The following is a 17,788-nucleotide window of genomic DNA, read 5'->3' as shown; positions in this document are numbered from 1 at the left end:
TTCTCAGGTGTTTTCCCCAGGCCCTAAAAACAGCAATTATCAAACCTCTATTGAAAAAGAGCAGTTTGGACAAGCTGCTACTGCAGAACTACATAAAAGCACTATATAAATAACCTTGCCTTGACTTGTCAAAATAGTGCACTCTTCAGCCCTGAGAAAAGTCTTCTGCTTAACCAGGTGTTTCCTCAGATTAGAAGTATTCCCACCACCGGTCTTACACACAAATATTGCAGTGAATGTAACCTGCACCGCATTTTGAAAAGTGGAGCCATACTTTTGAGCGCTTTCTATCAGCCATGCTTGATTTGTTGACGGTACGGGCGGCCACTGACGTTATTACGCTATTTTGCGTGCACTGCTGTTTATGTCCGCAATAGAAAATTGCCCACTCTTCCAAGCCCTCAGTGTCACAATGATCCGTTTAGGTACCGAAACAAGGTACCATTTTGTACCAATACTCTGTAGTATCGACAAAATTTGGTCAGTACCTATAAAAGTACTGAATTTGGTACCCATCCCTATATACAATGTGTTTCTGGTTGTTGCTTTGATGGGGCTGGTGTCGTTTTAATGAGTAATTAATTTAGCACTTAGCAAAACAATAAAAAAGTAGAAAAACTTGAAACAATGTTTCCAAAACTGGGATGTTCTGCATATAATGTAAAATAAATCATGTGACATCTTTGTTAAACCTCGGAGTATACTGATAAGACAAACAATTCAAATGTTAGACCTTTTAAAGACACACCTGTTTAAGTTAACCAAGCTTTCCACCTTTCAGAAACAGTCATATTTTTTTGTATATTGTATAATATATAAAAATATATAACATATAACAACCCAAAACGTTCTTATCAGGCATCTAAGTCATACAGTTACTGGAAATACCTGGGGCTTCTGAAAATAGCTGAAACCTTTCCAAGGGTAGTCTTACCTCCAACGAACTCATGGACAGTGTGGAGACGGTTTCACTCTTGGACATCACACCAGAGTTGCCAGACTCGCCTGCATCTACCAAGCTGCTTATTGTTTGGGAGTCTCTGGGCATGCTCTGTAGGTTATGTGCAGGTGAGTCTCTGTCAGAACACGACACACTGACCTGGTCAGAGGGAACGCTCTTGAGCCCAAAGCCAGGGACTGGCTCTCCACTTGTTGGGTTAGCCAGATGGATGAGCCTGCTCTGAGGGAGCTGCTCAATGGCAATGTTATACTTTGTGGTCTGATCATCTTTCCCCTTGCCAGCTTTTAGCGTGCCCGTGCTGTTTGCAGGTAGAAGGACGTACCCCGGGCCTTTGCCAGCGCTCTCAGAGCTGCTGCCCTCTCCGTTCAATCGAGGCAGATCGCCGTCCAGCTGCTTGAAAAGCTCGCTGTCGCAGATGTAGATGGATTTTGCCCCTGGGAGCTCGGTGCTGATTCCCTTTGTGGCACCTTTCTCCCTGCGCAGAGTGAGAGTGTGGCTGGAGTAGTCAGCCACATTCTGGAGGTGAACCTTTGCCATGCTGGCTGGCATGGTGTTGAAGTTGGATCCTTTCTGAAGAGTGAGGGTCCCAGAGGAGGCCTTCTCCTCGCAATGGAGCGATGAGCGCTTCACTGTGCCTGGAAACAAAACAGAGAATGGATCTAGTTAGGTGTAGCAGAATAACTTGCAGCCAGTGCACACTGTCTAAACTACATGAACTTTATAACATTATGTCATATTACAGCAAAAAACTTGAAGGTACTTGTTAACTGAGGTTAACTGTGAAGTGGGAAAAAAGTTAGTTTCTTCTATCTTAAAAACAAGAATATGAAGCATCTGGTAACATCAATTTTCAAGTCTTGCTACAGATTATTGGGTTTAGGTCTTGACTTTGACTGGGCCATTCTGGCACATGAATATGCTTAAGGTCATTGTCCTGTACCAGTCTTAATACCAGTCTTCCTTTGGATCATCTAAAAGGTTTTATTCCAGTATAGTCATCTATCAACTCTGACCAGCTTTCCCAGCTAGAGAAACACAACACCCCAGCATGATGCTGCTGCCACTGTGTTTCCCTGTGGGTATGTTGTATTCAGGGTGAGGTGTGTGTTCGTTTTCTCCAACACATTTTCTCCCCCAGCCTGTCAGTTTAGGTAGACGTCCATGTCTTGGTAGGTCTGTGGTCGGTTCTTCCTCCTTCTGTTCTCAGATAATGGATTGAACAGAACAAAGGTTGGGATATTGTTGTTAGAACCTAATCCTGCTTTAAACATCTCCACAACTATCGGCGCTGTGTTCATTGGTGTTCATGATGCTGTTTGTTTGTTAATGATCTCGGAGGTATGCTTAAATTCTTCCAATTATGCTCCACTTAATTGTTCATCAAATAATACCAAAATAAAAACATAATAAAAAATTATTTTGCTGTGACATGATAAAATATAAAACAATTCAAGGTGTATGAACACACCTGCAATGCAATGTCCATAAAGACATTAAACAACTCATATTGTTGCAGGTGTAAGGTACAGTATATATCACACACGTGGAGTTTAGTGTTTGTCATAGGTTTGTGTTTCTATGTCACAGATGATCATTTTAGCCCATTTCTTGTCTGTTGCTTGCTCTGACTCCTCCTTTTTAGATTTAACATGCGGAACCAGCAGCCTCTCTGTGCTTGACACTTCCGTTTTATTTTATTAAAGCCTTACTTTAATAAATCTTCATCTGCTTACTTTGAGTGCGTAGTTTACTCCTCCTCCAAACAATGCAGTTCCAATGGATTTTTAAAGGCTATAAATACGCTTACTTGGGCATCGGGTATTCCATAACATGTTCAGGCTGCTAAAACATATCAAACAATGCTTCAAACTAATTTTGCAAAGATCACTCAGTGTGGTCCCTTTTCCTGCTTGACATCCACAAAGTAAAACAAAAACAGCAATCTTGTCTCTTGTCACTTTTACAACAGGGTTTCTCTGCAGCTCAGTAGCTTTTCTGCTCCAGATGCTGTTCCTAATATCCTGCCTAACATCAAAATCAGACTCCAACTCCCAGCAGATTTAAAAGCAGAGCCTGTATCTGATGCAGTACTGCCAGAAGGGACTTCATTATACAGCAGCAGATTAGGAGGGACTCAGGCGGCCATGTTTATCTGCATTGAACTGCTCAGCACATGTCCATCCCACTTCCATTTGCCATGACTGTGGTACACAACAGTCAAACTGCATCTCTTGTCAAAACAGTTCCCTAACAAAGGTAAGTTTTCATGAATGTTAGACACAAGTGTAGTTAAAAATCAGAATATGCTTCACATCTGATCCAACAATGCTGAGGAATCTGAAGCAGTCAAAACAGACAGAGAAGACACAAAGGAATATCTGTAGCTTTTGAACAGAAGTTCCTAAAGCGGAATAAAATACAAACAACAAATGAAACACACATCAAACATGAAACATACCTGATCTGCAAGCCATATCCACATCTTTTTCAAAGTCAGTCTGAGGACAGAAAACAGTACATGCTTATTAACTGTGACCATGACACCAGTTCCAAACTTAGATTCTTCAAAAGCAAAAAACGCATGGCTGGGCATACCATGAGCTGAGCATGACCATTTTGGAAAGATCCTCCTGAATCTCCATTAGTGTCTTCCTGCCGATCTACCACACGACACTTCACTGCTTCCTGAACCTGCAGCAATCCATGGGAGCAGAGATCACTCAGATGGGAAAAATACAAAAAGCACAGAAAACAGAGGGAGGGGCATGGCATTACGGTAACAGGGTGGCATCAGCCCAGTAAACCTTACACTTTTGGTTCAAATATTAAACAAAACATACTAACTTTTAAGTTTAGATTTAATGGGAAACCTTTGCAGCCAAGTGCTTGGTTCACCTCTATGTACATTCTTTCCCTTCTGTGTCATGTGACCTGCTGTGCCCAGGCAGCTATCAATCTAGCAGAGAGCTGCTGATATAATAGTCATTCAATTTGAAGCTGGTCAAAGCCAAAAGTAAATGTTTTTGAAGCAGGATAACATTTTCTCTAAGTTTTGTTTGCATGTAGTTAACTAGAACTGGCTTGAAACATGTTATGACCTGACTTATCAACAAGCCATATCAAAACAGGAAGTAGATATGCTAATATCTAAATCTCATAAGCTGTTCAAAGCAAATCTAATTGTGAAGAAAATAAAAAGCAGGTGAAGAAGAAATATAACATATTAAACCTCTAGAAGTCCCTTTATTGGGTGATTTAGTTCTTAGACTATTAATAAACCCCAGAATAAAGTAATATCTTTCACCCATATAAACCAATGCACATTGAGGCCACCATCCAGTAAATAAAGTATGTTGTCATTTCAGGTACCTCTCTGCGCAGGATGCAGTGAACCATTACGATAACAAAACCTTCCAGTGAATCAAATACAGCAAAAAGAATCTGGAAGAGGGCAGAACGCCGGTCGGTGATGGCCAGGACAGCAGACATCCATGTGAGGGCCAAGAGAGGCAAAACCACACAAGAGCTCCACAGTGACGCCCTGCAGGACATGAAGAGAACTATAGTCACGCTCTGCTGTCTACGTCAAACAGACTGTACGACTACATAGTTTACTACTAACTGTGCTGCTGTCATATTACTCATTGAGATTACTTAGTTTTTACAAATAGCAGTCTTCTACACAAAATAACTGACTGAAATAAACAACACTAATTTCCAAAAGCAGAACACAGAATATTTTAATTGATCCGCTTGCCGTTCAGTAACTATCAGTAAGTATTATTAGCAGTCCATACCCATGGAAAATTACATTTATTTCTGTAACTATCACAAACAAGAATATCCATCATATGCTATATAATTATAGAAATAAATATACTTTTCTAAATCACATTTATCACATGCATGTATGTTTAAAATGGTTTAGTTAAACCATAAAGGATCTAGTCCCACAAGAAAGAGAGGGAAGGAGTGAGGGTGAAGGTGGGGGTAAAAAAAAAGATGTTGAATGAGGCTGAAAGAGAATGCAAAGACAAACAGAGGAGGCAGAGCAGGACAGATGGAAAGAGAGTCTGAGCTGAGGAAGCATTGTTCCTGCCTTTCTCTGCTTGTTTATTTTTCTGACTGATCCCATTTGTTCTAATGAGAGTATTAGAGATAAACAAGGACAATTACAGTCCTCAGTGCAAGTGTTCTGAAATTAACTGAGCCTAATCAGCACTTTCGCTTTTAATTACAGAATATCCAGAGGTGGAAAACGTACTCAACTAACACAATGTAGCACACGCGGTGACAGCAGAATTTCCCTAATTAATCCATAGTATTGCATATAAAACTAGAGCGAAAAAAGGTCTGAGCTGACATTTCTCTATTTTATCCTCAGAACACTCCAAATAACTGGCCACATTATTCTAAACAGTTGGTGGATTGGACTTAGCCTGGTAGGTTTATTGTTTATTTTATTTATTTTCAAATATAACTAATTACACAACATACACATGTTTACTGTGCACTTTCTATCATTTTACCAATTGTCAGTAGCGTTAAACAAAGAAAGTATCTGTTATTTGTGAAGAATAAAAAAAAATAATAATTTTAATAGTAACCAATTGTAATTTGATGTTTATGATCTAATAAAACCTAAAGCTGTCACTAAAGAATAGTGTGTGTAAGAAAAAGAATGGTAGTGCTATGTACTTTGTGTCTTTCCATCTCTAGGGTATATTAATGACAATAGCTCAACTTTATATGTAATTCTTATTCAAATATGAAATAACATTTCCATCCTGGCCACAGTTATAGTAACAAAGTAACAAAAATGTTACCGTACCAGTTCTTTAAAATTTAAAATGAAATTAGAGTTCATGAGATCCTCATTTGAAAAAGTTAAATCTACTGTCATATATTTACTGAAATACAACAGTTAAAGATTTGGACACACATTTCCATCCAAAGTGTTTTTCTCTGTTTTTTATATATTTTTTTAAGTTTTGTACAAAACCTGAAAAATACATTTTATCAATCTGGACATGAGCAAAAGATACTCTAAACCAGACACCAGCTCTTAAGTTGTGTGAGCACGTTTATGTCAGCGTGGATTGGAGCACAGCAAAGACAATCAAGTTGTGTTGCAGAATTATTAGTTAATACTTGATCAAAATGATACTTAGTGTTAATCGGGCATCCATCCATCCATCCATCCATCCATCCTCTAAACCAATCACTACAGAGTTGCATCGGGGCTGTTGCCTATGTTCAGTGGTCATTGACCGAGAGGCGGGCTACATCCCGGAAAGGTCACCCGTCTATCACAGATTACTGTGAGCTATGTTTGATCATTTTCTTTTCATTAATTTACAATGCAGTTTAGAAAGGCTGAAACATTCCACAAAGCTCTGTCACTAAAGTACCCTTAATATTCTTATTTAACAGGCCATTAAACATTGGAAGAAAAAAAACCTTTCAGCTTCTAGAATAAATACTTTTAGGCATCAGTAACAGCGCTCAGATTTTCTCAGGATGATAGTGTTTGCAATTAAAACTGAATTATGGAATGAATCTAGATTGAGATTACTGATTATTACACAGAACAATAAATACTGGAACATCATGAACAAAAGGTCTTGTGAAGAGTTGCGAATATGAGGCAAGTGTTTTCTGGACTGCATACATGTTTTATCCAGAGTGTATTAGTGTCTTTTAAGTTGATTTCATCTTTTAAGACATGACCTCATGGAGTTCTGATAAACCTAGATTTGCACTGAAGAAGGATGAGCTGGTGCTCCACAAGCATCTGTGCATGTGTTTCCCACACTGTGGTGTTTGTGGAAAGCACATATTCCAACATAGGTACTCTCTCAGTGGTAGGCACTGAAGGGAGATGGCTTTGTCCTGGATCAGTGGGAGGAATATTAAAAGCTTGAGAAAGGCCAACATGTTATGACATCATATTGGCTTGTGGAGTTCAGCCCAATGTTGTACTGGATTTTTGGGTTTTATTTGATCCTCTGCAGAAGAACTTAATGGGTCTGTGAGCTGGCAGGCTGAGACAGAACTCATATCTGACACAAACTTTAAACTGAGAAACTACGCTGTATCTTTGTCTTTTTGTGTGCCATTAAACCTCTGTTGCAATGCTGTCACCTTAAACTTTGACAGAATTCTTTTGAACCATTTTTTTTCTTCCAACTTGTCAGTTTTACCAGTATATGGTGGAATGTTCTGCCTTTTTCATTTGACTACAGCAGTTTTGTTATGCTTAATTTGAGATCAAAACCAAGCAACTTCCCTACTTTAAGGAATAAAGGTATAGACCAGGGTGGGATTGCCCAGAGTAAAAATAATTTAGGCTCACAGTTACCTAAAGATTAACACAGTCTGTTGGTTCAAAAAATATTAGGAATTTAAAAAGATTTTTTCATTGTCAGTCTCAGGAACCAACATGTTCAGAATGGTAAACGAAAAGCTAAATATGTTGCGGAAGCAAGGTTCATCAAAGCATCAAGCCTCTTTAGATTGGAGTAAATTGGTGCTTGGAATCGAAGTAGCACTATCAGGTTAACAACTGATGCAAAGATATGTGTTAATCAATGCATTATATTGGTTTGGAAAGACAATATTGGGCTAGACCAATGAGAACAGAATTATAAATGGACAAGTCTTAACTTGTCCTCAGAGTTCTTACTCTGGACCACCCATGTGTATACTAAACATATAACCCCAGGATACACACATGCCTGTGTGTATGAGGAACAACATTTTGCTTGAGCCTTTTGGCTTGAACTACACACTTCCAGAGTAGGAGGTAACTGCTCTAAGATTTCTGCAATTTGCAGTAGTTGTGTTGTAGAGAGAATGCCTGACGGCAGACAACCCCTAAATATCATGTATGTTTAGCTGTCTTCTGGAGGGGGCAAACAAGGTGAATAGTGGTTGTTTTGTACAAGAATAACCTCCTTTAGAGGAAAGCAATATTAAAGAGAATCTTCGTTGCAGAGAAAAATGTGGAGCACATGAAACAGTACACCAGAGTTACAGCCCTTCTGCCACCCATTAAAAAAGAAAAGGAGTTATACCACATTTTAACTTGAAAACTGTATTGTTCTAACAATATAGTTTCCATGTTTGAAGAATATATCAAGTTATTAAAATGCACATATTTATCACATTCTAACAAAAACTTATTGTCTAATCAATATAAATATTACTTTAAACTAATGCAATAATATACATGTTATATAAAAATAAAAATATTGTTTAAGCAATAAAGCTTCATGTTATAATGATATGACATGACACCTTTTATTGTTAGAACATGTTTATGCTATGTTTACTTTAGAACATGATAAAGTGTTTGATGGTGCTGATCATCTGAAACTATTTGAACTGATTAAGGTCTATTTCATGTTTGGATTGAGCCATAGACAGATTTTGCTGTTATTCAGCAGTTTGGACCATATTGTGATAATAATCCTCACACTGAGAGGGAACACATGGGGCTTTACAGGAGGAAGAATGAGTCTAATCCGATTGAGGTAGCAGCAGTTTTCATTGATCAACTGGAAGAGCACGGGAAGCTTCATGGATACAAACTAGACCACCTGGACTGCATTCGGGTGGGTTGTGTTGCTGTGCAGAGTACTGTGAGACATTTAGGAATATATCTGGACCCATACAGGATTGAGCAAAGGCAAAATTAGCCCAAATGATTGTGACATCTTGACTCCTATGACAAACCGAAGCCTTTTGCAATAGTATTTTATTGTAAGAACATTAAATTGTTTTACTAAGACAAACAAATATTGCAATACTATGATTTGATATTGTTCAAATGTGAAAAATATGCTGTACATTGAAGCTCTATCTTTTGCTGGGGTGGAAGCTCTAGGCTTCCACACCTTCTATACAAGCTTCATGGGTTTACTGATGCCATGGAATGCATGGTGCCTCAAGAAGTGGATTCAGGAAATACCAAAGGATTTAGAATATTGTTATCCTTCAGGATGGATTGTCTTTTTTATTATTACTAACAATTGGGCTTTTTTACTTAATACTGAGGAAAGACACAGCCTATGTAAGAGCTTTTTGAACAAGAAGTGGAATAAGTTATTTTAGAAAATCGGTGTTTATGTTTGCTGACTCGGTCCCATCATGGACATCACTAATTTACCTTTTATTTATCTATGTCAAATTTAGCCCTATTTTAATGGTTTATGTATGCACTTATTTACTGACACACACAGGTTTCTTCTCAGGAATACATAGAATACCTACAACCTACTTCAATGGAGAGATGCTTGAATAAATGGGGAGCTGTCAAAATATAAGAGTAATAAAGCAAAAAAACAGCACTCATGCAAATGAAGTACAAAATAAACTCATGAGGAAAATTGTTAATGGTGTAAATTATTAAGGTAATATATCAGATTAACCACCTAACACACTCTCAACACTACTTGCTGATGGCTCATGGGGCAGCAGCACATTACACTTCTTAGAATGTGACTTTCTGTCATGATTTGTGGGTGTTTGGGTTCTTCTTCTTATTATTATTATTCTTGATAGGTTTTGAATCATACTTCTGTTATTTTCCTGGTCATGCTTTAGTTTTTGTCTTCTAGTTCGTGTTTTGTCAAGTTAGATTTTTTTGGGTATGGTTATGCTTTAGTTTCAAGGTTTACTAGTTGTGTTTAAGTTTGTATTCAAGAGTCTGTTTTGCTCCAGTCACGTTTTGTTCTCTCCTGTCTTCAATCATCTTCATTCGGTACACCTGCACCTAGCATTCAGTCTCCTCGTTTCACCTGGTTCTTGCTCCATATATACACATCTGTTCTGTTCATTCCTCGCAGAAACATTTTGGATCGTCACTCTCATTTCATGTCTTGTCCTTTTGCTCTTGCCAAGCCTGTCTTGCAAGCCTGCCCATGTCTGTTTTTGCCATCACCCAGTAAGTTTTGTTCCTTAAATCATGTCACCTAAAGTCATGCTGCCTTCTTGTCTGCATTCCAGGGTCCTCCGCAACACAAATCCTGACACTTTCACTTATTAAGCCGATAGTCAATGCGGACTGTCGGCAGGAGAGCGCCAGGGATCGCTGGGTTCAGCAGCAGATGGAGGAGGCGATGAAACATATTTTATTAAGCATGATAGTCAATAAGGACATTGAGGACAGCAATGTGATCCTAACCAGGTAGCAAATAAATTCCTTATATCAGAAACACATGCAGGAATTTTCTGCATTACCATATTAAACCATTTAAATGCCCATAGAACTCCTGCAACAACATTTTAACCTAATGTTGCTGTTTGCCTAACCCTAACATCGATTTTATCATGAGTAGCATTGAAAAATGTGTGGTGCTTTTGCAGAAGAATGTATTCTAAAACTCATGAATATGTGTTATGAAAAGTTACCATGGAGCTCTAGCCATCTTGAATGCCTTAGAGGTACTTGCTTTAGGATTAACACACCATGTCCTGTTTTTCTCTTTTTTCATTGCGACCTGGAAAATACCTCGACCTGGTCATACACTCCTTTGCCATTTTTTATCTTTGCTGTTTTGATTGTTTCATATATGACCTCAAATTGTGCCGTTGCCTCCTGACCATACACCAGTTCATACTCACCAGGCAAAATGTATGTAGGAATGGATGAGATGCCATTGCTTAGGTAAGAAAGACAAGTTATCAAACTGAACCGGAACCAAATAAATAAACACGCGTATAAAGACACCCATGATGCATTTAAGATTGTGGTATTTAAAAAATGGCCAATCATTTTTTTTCAGTGACAGCTTTGCACACTTTTATTTACTTTGTTTAAATACTTTGTCAGTGTGATCAGCAACAGACACAGAGGTGGATATAGATTGTAGAATCGGAGAGGTGCTAGCAGTGTTCTAACACATGCGCTTCTTATACGAAGCCATTACCATTACCATTTATGTTAAGCTTCACCTGTACAACTCTATTACCTTATCAGCTGTAATTTATGCCTGTGAAACCTAAAACAAATACACTACTAACAGATTTTTTTCCACCAAAGAAGTCTGAGAAATATTTTGAGACTTAGATTGCAAGATCATATCTCAAACAAAGAGATCTAATGACTAATTGAGACCATTACTTGAGACAATGTAAAGATTTCGTTTTGAAGGAATCAGCATCACTCAAATATTGCAAAGACCTGTGGTGATGAAAACTTTGGTGCCTTTTGATAAAAGCACTCGTCATACCCTGATACTTTGCATGACCTAATACAGTATAAGCCCCTCTCCCTGTCAGTTCTTTGCCCTAATGCCTAATCAGGGCCCAGAGCAATGAGTCCACAGAAGGCTCTGTTTGTCCCAGGGAAGGTTCCAGGAACAAAGAGTGCAAGATAAGCATGCCACTGTATCAGGGCTTCACTTCCAATAATTACTGTCTTAAACTTGTTATAAAAGGATGTTCTTTGTTTGTCTATAGTTTAGAGCAATTTTGGCAGGGCTCCTGAATACATCTCTGACTGCTGTAGAATGCCCTCCCATGCGCATGGTAATGAATAAAGCTAACTTGAGTGACGATCTCCGGTTTCTTCCCTTGGTAAATGAGCATTTTTCCACAACACCTGGATGCCGCCTAGTGGCAAATGCAAAAGAGGCAGAAGCAAAAAAACATGGTCCTTTCCAGAAGAACTGAGGCTGGGCAATGTCTCATGGACAATGGAAGCCGAATGACTGAGGGTTGGAAGAAGTTTGCCGCCCAGTGTGCAGTTCAGTGTATGAGGAATTCAGTGTAAGTCAACAAGAACATTGGAGATGCTCCTGACTCCTTTTGTGACACTTTTAGTTCTGAATTGCAGACTTTAGAGCTAATAGTTCTAAACTTTTGAACGTTTTCAATAATTTGGCTACTCCATTTGTTTTGTCTTTTGCTCGTTTGTTTTCGCATTTTGAAGCTCAACCTTCAACTTGGTTACGATCTAGCAGCAAGAAATGTGAACACTAGTAATTTTTTTCCCAGTTTTAATATATTCCTAAGCAGTATTTTGTTATTTTATTTATTTACTATTGTAAATTAAAGTAAAATAGTTTTTAAAAAAAAAGGTGTCCAAACGTTTGACTGCTGTCAATTTTAAATTGCAATATGGACCACGTTTTCTAGCTCTATGTGCTTATTTGCACTGAAAACACTTGGAATGTTAATATTTGGCACACTCACATTAACTTGACAAAAAAAATGTCTGCTGTTTATGAGTTGTCAGCATGTTAGCATACAAACTATGAGATGAAATGATACGATGTAATTGTTCAGGCACACCACTTAAGACATGAATTAGCTATTTCGGGACAACATTTGTGGACTCTTGCACTGCACTGCATTAGATAGAAGTGGAAAACCAAACAGATAACTCATCTAGTTAAACACGATTTTATGTCAGAGAAGGTCAAAATTTAAAATTATGTTGAAAATAATAGAGGTGATCAATGGAGGCACTTACGGATCACAGCAAGGCGCACACACACAAATAATTACTGTGTGTGGCTGGCCTCTCTGCAAACATGGCCTCCTTATTGACAGCTTTGTGACTCTTATGAGACAAACACACACACACATACACACTTTCATTCAATCATTTAACACAAAGGAATAAGCATTTACAATATCACAGAGTTAACAAGTTAACAGTTTTCTTTTGAGGAACATATCAAGAGCCTGACTGCAAGGGCATTGTGGGAAGAAAAAAAATGACAGAAGGATAAAGACAGAAAACGAATCAAGTGAGGAAAAAGGACGGCGTACAGCAGAGGAGAGAACAGAGGTGACAAGAGTTAAGGTAAAATAATTAGCGGGACTAACATGGCGTTACTGGTAGCTGTGGTGGAAACGTCAGCCGAAGAGATAACTCCGCACTTGGCACATTTGAGCGTCATATTGTACAGTGGCACTGTCATCTGACTGCAAAGTCAAATTAACACGCTGTAACATACACAAACAGATACAAATGCACCTACACATAGACTCAAACAGAAATGTGTGCAAATGAGCACACATAGAACAGTCTACATACACACAAACATGCCTGCACAGACTCCCACACACACCCCCACACACACACACACACAAACATACATTGAGTCACAGTGTTCTCGACAGTCTCTCTCTCAGGGCTACAATCCTGTGTGAGTTTGTGTTTCTGTGTGTTTATCTGTGAGTCTCAAAGGGAAGGGCAAGTAGGGACGGGTCATGACCCTTAGAGGATACTTGCATATACCTCTCTGTTGCTCTCATAATAATTATGTGCCAGATCAACGGTGTCCAAAGTGCAGCCCAGGGGCCATTTCTGGCTGATGCAGATGGAGGCTTTTTATTTTTAATTATGCCAAAATTATTACAGACAAATAAAAATCTTCATGTTACTGAAAATAGGTAGAACATTAAGTATTTGTCTTTCAAAAACACGCTTTATATTTGACAGTAAATAGGAGCACATCTATCCAATGACTTTTACCCAAAAGCAGACTTTAGTGCAATACAATCTGCTTTTAATTTATTTAAATTGACTAAATACAGCAACCATTTTCAAAGAAAGATGGACCCAAATTATGTTTTTATTCCTGAGAAAAGACATTGTTTCTTTCAGTCGAGCCAAAAACACTTTGTAATGTGGATGCCTTTTTTTGGATAAGGCAAATGTGTGAAACCCTTTTTAATTTTTGGATCTACAGTGACTTACACATCCCCTTCCTGCAGAAAATTAGTGTATTTTGTTCAATTAAAATAATTTGCTCATATTTTGAGGAGCAGGTAAAAAAGCAACAATGTAATTGTTTCTTTTTATTATATCTTATACCTGAGAGTACTTTTGATTTGACAATTTTGGCCAATGTGAAAAAAGGTGTGGACACCAATGGGGTAGATGTACACTAATTCAAAGGCTTCCAAATAGACACACTGCAAAAAACGTCTTCTAACACAGTCTACTTCATCCCAGATGTAAGATTTCTTGTTTAAAACTAATGGCTTGAAAAAGAAACTATAGCTGCATTCACACTGTAGGCTAAAGAAGCTCAAATCCAACTGTGCTGCCTATATTTGAGTTATTTCTGATGTTTATGTCTGTCTTAACAGTACCAAACTATTTTTTTTAATTAGAACCAGGACACTTTCATATGTGGTCCTCATTTTCCAAAGTGACCTCAGTCTCAGAGAAAATGTCACATTACATCTGAATTTTTATGTTGATAGAGTCCAAATTTGTCTCCAAAGGCGGAAAGAAGCCAGAGTTGATGAAAGAAGCATGGCAGAGAGTCGTGGAGCGAGTTATAATTGTGACGGTCCAGATTATACAACAACTTCAGAATTGATACACACACGCTCCCATGTAGAGCATCAATATTTACTTCCATAAACAGCAGGCTGCATGTGATGTTACATATTGCTCTGCACTTCAGGGGCATAGACTGTTCACACTATAGTCTGCTGGCAGTTCCAACCCTGACCCTAGGTTATGCTGTAAAATACCACAGAAAAAAAGTCGGATCTCAGCAAAAACTGAGGTTAAAACACTAGGACCCCTAGTGAGAGCATAGCTTATGTCATCAGCCCATTATATCTGCAGCAAGCCCAAATTCTAAAGGGTTTATGCATAACCCAGGTTTACTGGAGGTAAAATGTTAAAAACATTCTGCCTGAGATCTCGAGCACATAATAAGAGCATGCTTGTACTTAATGATCAAGTGCACAGCTGGCACTAACGCATGTCTTGAGTGATCCGATTGCGTCTGGTCAACTGCCTCCTCTTTTAAGGACAGTTTCCCTCAGACATCCTTCAGGGCTGGTGGGCACTGGTGTCTGCTTTAGTTTAGCAGTCTGAACACAGTCCATCCTGAGACACACTGAAGGAGCACCCACTGACTTGATGTGACTCCCCTCAAGGCCCAGAATCATAATTTGGTCATCTTTTGGTTAAAAGAAATCCTTCTATTTACAGGACTGTGAAATCAGACACAGCTCCCAGTTAATTTGAAATTATTAAACCTCTATCACACACTAAAGAGTGAATAATAATGTTTCTCTCATGAAATCGTAGGTCATTGCAAGCCAGTATGTAAGCTACAGATCGCAGCTCTGACAGGTGATGCTCTGCTGCTGAAAGGACAGACTTGATTTATAAGCCAGTAATAATTCTATGGACTCTGGGCTATAACTGGCTCATCGCAATCTGTTTATGTTAGAAATAGTTTTAGGTAAATTAGCAATATAATAATGACCATGAGGACGTCTCTCCAATGGAATGATTTTTTAATTAAAGATATTTTATATTAGAGATCTTATTCTCTAATGTACTTTTATCACTTTTAAATTTAATATAAATATGATTTAAAGGACAAGATATTATATCCTAACCTAGAGCAATGCAGTGTTATGGGCTGACTATATGGGCAGTTGGTAGCACTGTTGCCTTGCAGCAAGAAGGTCCTGGGTTCGAATACCGGCCGGGTCTTTCTGCATGGAGTTTGCATGTTCTCCCTGTGCATGCGCGGGTTCTCTCCGGGTACTCCGGCATCCCCACACAGTCCAAAAAACTTGACTGTTAGTATTATTAGTCTCTCTGCATTGCCCTTAGGTGTGAATGAATGTGTGCATGGTTGTTTGTCCTGTGTGAGTCTGTGTTGCCCTGCGATGCACTGGGGACCTGTCCAGGGTGTACCCCGCCTCCTGCCCATAGACTGCTGGAGATAGGCACCAGCTTCCCCATGATCCACTATGAAAGAAGCGGTAGAAAATGACTGACAATAAATGGGCAGTTACACTAAAATATATCAGTGAAAAGCTCACATCTAAAAGCTCCAAAAATTCATTAAATTACTGTTACGAAATGTAAATCCACAAACTGGCTGAAACCATATAAGTTTATTGACAAAGAAATATGTTATGCTTTTATTATCTGGGCATCTCATGTCTTCTTTAACTAAGTAACTGACTTTTACTTCAGTGTTCAGGGAAAATGAAGTTGACACGTGTGAGCTGACCTCATCACACAGATGCTGCTGTGCACTAAATAAGATGCTGGACAAATGAATTACTTCCATTGAACATGTTTCCCACTTCATTCTTTACAGAAAGCAGGTCAGCAAGGTCCATGGATAGGATGGTATGGGTCACTATACTGCAGAATAAACACTTTCTTCCTCCTTTCTTAGAGCAATATGCACAAATCGGTACGTGCTTCAACATCTAAGTTCTTTATCACCTTACCCAACAATATAAACCTGTGACAACTCAGCATGGTACCTGCCTTAGGTTTATTAGATATTTTATTATTAGGTATCTAAATGACACATGTAATTTGGAGCATTTACCCAAGTACTTAGACACTCTGATGCAAAACAACAATGGATCAACCGACCTGTAAACTAAAAACTGTCTGATAGATGAGGAATTGATACTTAAAGCTGAGATGTTCCAACCACATCCTAATATAGATTGCCAACATGTCATAAAGTATTTGATGGTCCAAGGACATTATTTCCTTAAAAGAAGAAAATGAAGCTTCTCAGTCTTCATCTTTCCCAAATAAACGTAAGCCCAAAATTATTCATTATTTTTCATTTGACCAAAAGTGTTATTTGGAAATGTCACAAGTATCTTACAGAAAATAATAAGATAATGCATAAGGGGTTTCATTTCTGATAAAAAACAACAACAATTACATTTCTACATTATTCATATCTGTCAATAATACCTATGTCAATAATCAATGGAAAAGTGTATCTTGGCATTATAGCAATCAAGCCCTTCTTTTATTGCTGAGAAGCTTTTTGCATGTTTCCATTGCTATTTGCGATGCTATTCTGGCAGGTTAATATTACTTCCAGTCAGAGGAAATATGTGGGTAACAATAAAAGTGTATTTTTAATGTGAATCTGAAAGAGATATAAATAATGTTGGACTTAACCATGCATATGTAAAATAAAAAATATATATATTTGATTACTTAATTCAAATAAAATGTATTTGAAAAAAAAAAAAATCAAAGAATTTAATGAATCCACAACTTCCTACAACATGGACTTTTATGACAGTTGCTTATGCAACCTTTCATGTGTAGTGTGCTTGGTTTGAGAAACCACTGAGGTGCAACACTGGAGAAAAAGATTAAACATGACAAAACAAAGACTGTAGTATTAATACTAACACTGAATATACTTTCCAGACCTGCAGTGCCTAATGTTTGCAAGTGCAAAGAAACAAATTTAACAGCTAAAGCCTCACTTTTAAATCTTCCTCTTAGAATTTTATAAGGTCTGTAAACTTTCCTAAAGTTTCCAACAGATGTATTAACCTTTTTTTAACTTTAAGAAATTACACGGATTATGTGTTCTAGCTGAGTTGATGTGAATTGCTGCATTACTCTATGGTAATTAATAGTTTAAACCTGGGACACATAGTCCTCAAACATGATGAAAGTGATTATTTGGAGGTAGGTTAAAATATAAATAAGTTGCACTCTCTTAGAGATGCACAATACGGCAGACAGATGGTCGTGTCAGCAATGCATTTAAGACAGAACTTTTGCTACGTTTTACTACCACTTTATTTCAAACAGAGTTTTCAAGAATAGTGGTGCACTCCATCACTTTTGTTCCAGAAAATGAATGAATTCTCCATTATTTTTATAAATGAAACAACATTGGACGACTTAAGGAAGATAATGGATGGCTTTTACCGTAATTAGGTTGATGGTCCAAATCCAACTGCTTAACAGACATGAGCAAGAAGACTAAGGCTGGGCAGTAGAGCATTAGTTGGGCATGGCTAACAACTTTGTTGCTATTTTTCTGC

The 17,788-nt window shown here is 38.1% G+C and overlaps 1 protein-coding gene across 6 annotated transcripts in view; it reads right to left on the bottom strand.

Moving 5' to 3' along the window:
* adgrb1a (adhesion G protein-coupled receptor B1a) overlaps window positions 1-17,788 on the bottom strand; it is a 266,143-nt gene that overhangs the window by 15,659 nt on the left and 232,696 nt on the right. For 3 of the 6 annotated variants that reach the window (XM_047360510.1, XM_047360509.1, XM_047360506.1), the window contains 5 exons: window positions 12,800-12,898; window positions 4,331-4,502; window positions 3,557-3,652; window positions 3,420-3,459; window positions 935-1,596 (listed from right to left, as the gene is read on the bottom strand). In XM_047360510.1, coding sequence (XP_047216466.1) covers window positions 935-1,596; window positions 3,420-3,459; window positions 3,557-3,652; window positions 4,331-4,502; window positions 12,800-12,898 — 1,069 coding nt within the window. Of the gene's footprint in view, window positions 1-934; window positions 1,597-3,419; window positions 3,460-3,556; window positions 3,653-4,330; window positions 4,503-12,440; window positions 12,531-12,799; window positions 12,899-17,788 lie in introns of all 6 variants that reach the window. The other 3 variants (XM_047360511.1, XM_047360508.1, XM_047360505.1) reach the window with 2 other exon arrangements.

This window comes from Girardinichthys multiradiatus, chromosome 3, assembly GCF_021462225.1.
Source record: "Girardinichthys multiradiatus isolate DD_20200921_A chromosome 3, DD_fGirMul_XY1, whole genome shotgun sequence".
Taxonomy (NCBI): Eukaryota; Metazoa; Chordata; class Actinopteri; order Cyprinodontiformes; family Goodeidae; genus Girardinichthys; species Girardinichthys multiradiatus.
This window is presented reverse-complemented; position numbering and strand designations above follow the sequence as displayed.